Genomic DNA, 4,927 nt, shown 5'->3' on the forward strand with positions numbered 1-4,927 from the left:
GTATTTTGAGAGCAAGTCGAGGGGTAGTTGGTTGCATTTGTCGGCAATCTACCTCCAGGTGGGTATTTTGAGAGCAAGTCGAGGGGTAGTTGGTTGCATTTGTCAGCAATCTACCTCCAGGTGGGTATTTTGAGAGCAAGTCGAGGGGTAGTTGGTTGCATTTGTCGGCAATCTACCTCCAGGTGGGTATTTTGAGAGCAAGTCGAGGGGTAGTTGGTTGCATTTGTCGGCAATCTACCTCCAGGTGGGTATTTTGAGAGCAAGTCGAGGGGTAGTTGGTTCCATTTGTCGGCAATCTACCTCCAGGTGGGTATTTTGAGAGCAAGTCGAGGGGTAGTTGGTTGCATTTGTCGGCAATCTACCTCCAGGTGGGTATTTTGAGAGCAAGTCGAGGGGTAGTTGGTTGCATTTGTCGGCAATCTACCTCCAGGTGGGTATTTTGAGAGCAAGACTGCTGCTTGGCGACGTGCCGTAAAATGTGAGCGGTCGCTGAGGAGACGGGAAGAAGCCTCTTCTTCAGAGGCGCCGATGTTCTTAGTGACCGAGACCAAAATGTGAGTAGCCCCCGGTCGTTGTGCTGGTGTCTTTAGCCGTCTTTCCCCCCGGTGTTTTCCACGGGCAGGGAGGTTGGCGATTAATCCACAGCAGGGAGGAGGGGGAAGCGGGATGCGGCCTGTGCCCGGCAGCCCTGGGCCCCGCCGGGATCTCAGCGAAGCCCGGGGCCCACGGCTTTGGGCGCTTTCCCCGCTCCATTTCGATTCACTTCCTGCTCATGGCTTCTTCACCCGGCCCACTCATGTGTCTGACCTGAAGCCTGATGGAGACCCGTCTCGAAAGGATGGGTGTCCGAGTTCAGGAGGCGAGGAGGCGCGTTGTTTCTGACGATGAGGTTTGGGGGCAGTTTTCTCCCCTGTTCGTGGTGTATTTTGTGTCTGTGCTGTTCCTCGTTGGTGATGATGCTCTCTGGAGAATGAGAAATAGTGTTAACAGCCTAGAATATTAAGTGGGGTGATGGGGCACTCCTGGCTGGGCATGGGGAGACGTCTGGGTGCCCAGATCAAGGGAGCTGGCTCGCAGGCTCCAATGACCCGGGTTTACATCGGATCTATGTGTGTTTACATAATCTCCCTGACCTCCTTTGACATCCCAAAAGTGATGCTCAGGTTAATCGACCCATTTAAATTGCTCAAGGGGTAATTGAGAATCGGAGGGATGTAAAGACATTGGTACCAAGTCACTGTGTTGGAGGGAAAGAAATGGGATGACTCTGAAAACCGCAATCAATTCAATAGTGGAATGGCCATCGGGTTTTTTTATATAAGGATTGCGAAGTGCAGTACAATTCCACAGCTGTTTGTGTTGTTAGATTTTGTTTTAGACTATTTCCTTAACTTGTTTCTTATTAGATGTGCATTCTTGGTGGGATGCAATGTTACAGGTCTTTTAGAAGAAGAAAAGGCAATGTGGTGTATGAATGTTCAGGAACTATTTGAACATGATTTGAGAATGTTGCAACTGTTCTTGTGAATGCAAGAACTGAACGGCATGTAATTTGCCTATGTCCCAGTGTCAATCAGAATGTTCAGCAAAGGGGTAGAATGGCGGAATGTAAGTGTTCCTGCTTTGTTATTTGTATCGATGCGTTTTACTGTTTTTTTTTGCTTATCTTTTTCAGATCTTGGATGAACAGGAAACAGTGGGGAGCTGTTGACCACTAATAGACGATGATTTGTTTTCTGTTTGCAAAGGCATTTCTTCTGGGACTCCTGTCACCGAGAGAACATTGCAGCAACCTGCCTTGATGCCTGTAATCCCAATCCCCCGCCGGGTGCGTTCCTTCCATGGTCCCCACACTACATGTCTACATTCGGCATGTGGCCCAGTTCGGACAACGCACCTCGTCCGGACCAAATACAACAACTTCGACCTTTACTTGAAATCACGGTGGTTGTACGGTTTCATCCGTTTCCTGTTGTACTTCAGCTGCAGTCTCTTTACTTCCATACTCTGGGTGGCACTCTCCATCCTCTTCTGCATTCAGTACTTCTCCATACGTGTGTCCCTGCGCTTTCAATACAAGCTGTCCATAGTCCTTCTGTTGCTGGGGCGTAGGCGTGTTGACTTTAATACAATGAATGAACTCTTTATCTATGGGATCCATGTGACAATGCTGCTAGTTGGAGGACTGGGCTGGTGTTTTATGGTGTTTGTTGATATGTAAATAAGAGTGCATGTGAAAAGAAACAGTTTTGTGCATTATAATGTAAAAATATATTGTTTACAATCATGCAAAATGATTCATTTCATTTTTATTTACAATCTGGCTAAGTTAAAATATGTAAACAATCTGCCCTTTTGTTTCTATTGCCTCCTCCTCGTCCATGGTATCTCAGCCTCATTTTAGCATGGCACTGTACAAGCTAACATTAGGAAAGTCTTACTGCAATTGTACACATCCAAAGCACTGAGTACTGTTTTAATCTTTGCACATTAAAAAAAAAAGCTTGTTTTAGAAATGATGAAACAGAATTTCACTGGATTAGTTCCTAATCTGCGGAGTTTTCCCATAACGAAAGATAAAGTAGTAAAACATGAAAGTGTGCAGATACCATGATTAAAGTTTAAAAACAATGCTGGAGAAAATCAGCAGGTCAAACAGTATATTTTATATATCAAAGATAAAGATGCATAACCAATATTTTGGGCTTTAGGCCTGCATCAAGTAATGAGTAATATGTAGGAAACCTGGTTTGCGCACCTGCCTACATTTTACTATACCTTGATGAAGGACTCAAGCCTGAAAAGTTGGTTGTTTCTTTACCTTTTCTAAATATGATACACTGTTTGACACGCTGAGTTTCTCCAGCATTGTGGGGTGTTTTTTAGATACAGGACTGTTGTCCAGGTTTTTGAAGAATGAGGGATAATTGTATCGTGAATGCAAAGCAACCCACAAAATTCCAAGGGGATATGATGATGTGGACAAGCTTCTTCTGGTCAAAGAGTCCAGAACTGAGGATTTTAGTCTATGGCAGTGGTTCTCAACCCACTCACATGCCACCTTAAGTTGAGGGTGACATAATTTTGGATTTTTCAGCAAGTGAAGGGATATGGGTAAATGGATTTGAAGTCATAAATCAAAAGTGACTTTTTGAATATTTGAATTTTTTCCATACATGTAGTTATGATCATTATAACACAGATGTCAAAAAACAAAATTACATACATGATGGCTTTCACCCCCTCACCACTAAACCCTGTTCCATCCAACCACCCCCTCATAAAAAACAATATATAGAGTAATATATCTCTATAGGTGTAGAAAAGAAAACAAAAAAGTTCATGGATTGACCTCATTCATAACAATCTTTTACATTAACAATCCCCTTACAAAACCATATGTTCAAGAACTGATTGTCCCTTGAGAAAGCTATAAGAGGATTTTGAATCAACGGCATTTTAGGTGATATACACCTACTTGCACCAATATCATCATTTATTCCAAATATTATGCAAATGTTTCAATAATGGTGTCTCCTTGTTGGCAACCATCAATTTCAGTTCCCACTTATATATAAAATCTTCTGGTTTCCTCTCCAATACATATCCAGATCTATCAAACAGTCAGAGGAGAATCTCATGGGTCTCAAGGCATAGGAAGTATATCATTACAAATTTAATCCCATTATTTGGGTTTACAGGTGCCAAATTCATAAAAGCATAGGGTATTTCTCAAATTGTAGGTAATTTTTTTTCCAAAAGAAGACAACTTTGAATTTCTGCATGCCACCTTGGCATAGTCAGAGATATATCAGATTTCCAAGTAATTTCAATATATTCGCTACTGCTAATGCTAACTTAAGAAATTCCAATTGATAGATTGATCATTTTAATTTAGGTCTTGTGCCTTCAATATTTCTTAATAAAAATAAATCAGGACTTTGTGGAAATACAATTCCTATAACTTGTTACAAAAAATTGTGTAAATCTGCCTAAAAGGGGCTTCCTTTCAGACATGACCATGTTGAATGTATAAAAGATCCGACATCTTCATACCTAAAACACTGATCCAATAAATCTGATTTCAATCTCTTCAATTTCTATGGTGTAAGATATAGGTGATATAAAAAATTGTATTGAACTAGTCTACAACTTACATTAATAGTATTAGTTTTACAATCCCTACATAAATTCTCCCATGTTTGTTTATCAATTGTAATATTTAAATCTGTTCTTATCTTTGTCTAGATCTATGAAGTCCTGGTTTGGTAGTTCCTGCTTATAATAATGAATGTACAAAAGAAGTAATTTTTTTTTAACAATTCCATTCCTAATAAGAAGTTCTGCTTTGGCACAACTAGAGAAAAACATAGTTGGTCCAAGCTTATCCCTCAAATATGCTCTTAATTGAAAGTAACAAAAAGAGCATTATGCGGTATGGCATATTTATTCCTCAGTTGTTCAAATGACATTAAACCCTGTTCCATCCAACCACCCCCTCATAAAAAACAATATATAGAGTAATATATCTCTATAGGTGTAGAAAAGAAAACAAAAAAGTTCATGGATTGACCTCATTCATAACAATCTTTTACATTAACAATCCCCTTACAAAACCATATGTTCAAGAACTAATTGTCCCTTGAGAATGCTATAAGAGGATTTTGGATCAATGGCATTTTAGGCGATATACACCCTCTTGCACCAATATTATAATTTATTCCAAATATTATGCAAATATTTCAATAATGGTGTCTCCTTGTTGGCAACCATCAATTTCAGTTCCCACTTATATATAAAATCTTCTGGTTTCCTCTCCTATTATTCAATTCTAGATAAACCCATGCTGATTTTTTATTGTCAATGAAAGAAGCAAGAAATCTTATTTGCACTGCTTGATAATAATTTCTAAAGTTAGGAACCTGCA

At 40.1% G+C, this 4,927-nt stretch overlaps 1 protein-coding gene across 2 annotated transcripts; it reads left to right on the plus strand.

The window, feature by feature from the left end:
* The first annotated feature begins 446 nt into the window (after positions 1–446).
* LOC138746880 (transmembrane protein 250) lies at positions 447–2,294 on the plus strand. 2 transcript variants are annotated; one of them, XM_069905524.1, is made up of 2 exons: positions 447–554; positions 1,676–2,294. In XM_069905524.1, exon 2 carries the CDS (start codon positions 1,802–1,804, stop codon positions 2,219–2,221), a length of 420 nt encoding a protein of 139 aa, XP_069761625.1. In that variant the 5' UTR covers positions 447–554; positions 1,676–1,801; the 3' UTR covers positions 2,222–2,294. The 2 variants fall into 2 exon arrangements, with proteins under 2 accessions (XP_069761625.1, XP_069761711.1); XM_069905610.1 differs by lacking the exon at positions 447–554 and adding an exon at positions 617–889.
* Positions 2,295–4,927: the final 2,633 nt, after the last annotated feature.

Source organism: Narcine bancroftii, chromosome 1 (assembly GCF_036971445.1).
Source record: "Narcine bancroftii isolate sNarBan1 chromosome 1, sNarBan1.hap1, whole genome shotgun sequence".
NCBI lineage: Eukaryota > Metazoa > Chordata > Chondrichthyes > Torpediniformes > Narcinidae > Narcine > Narcine bancroftii.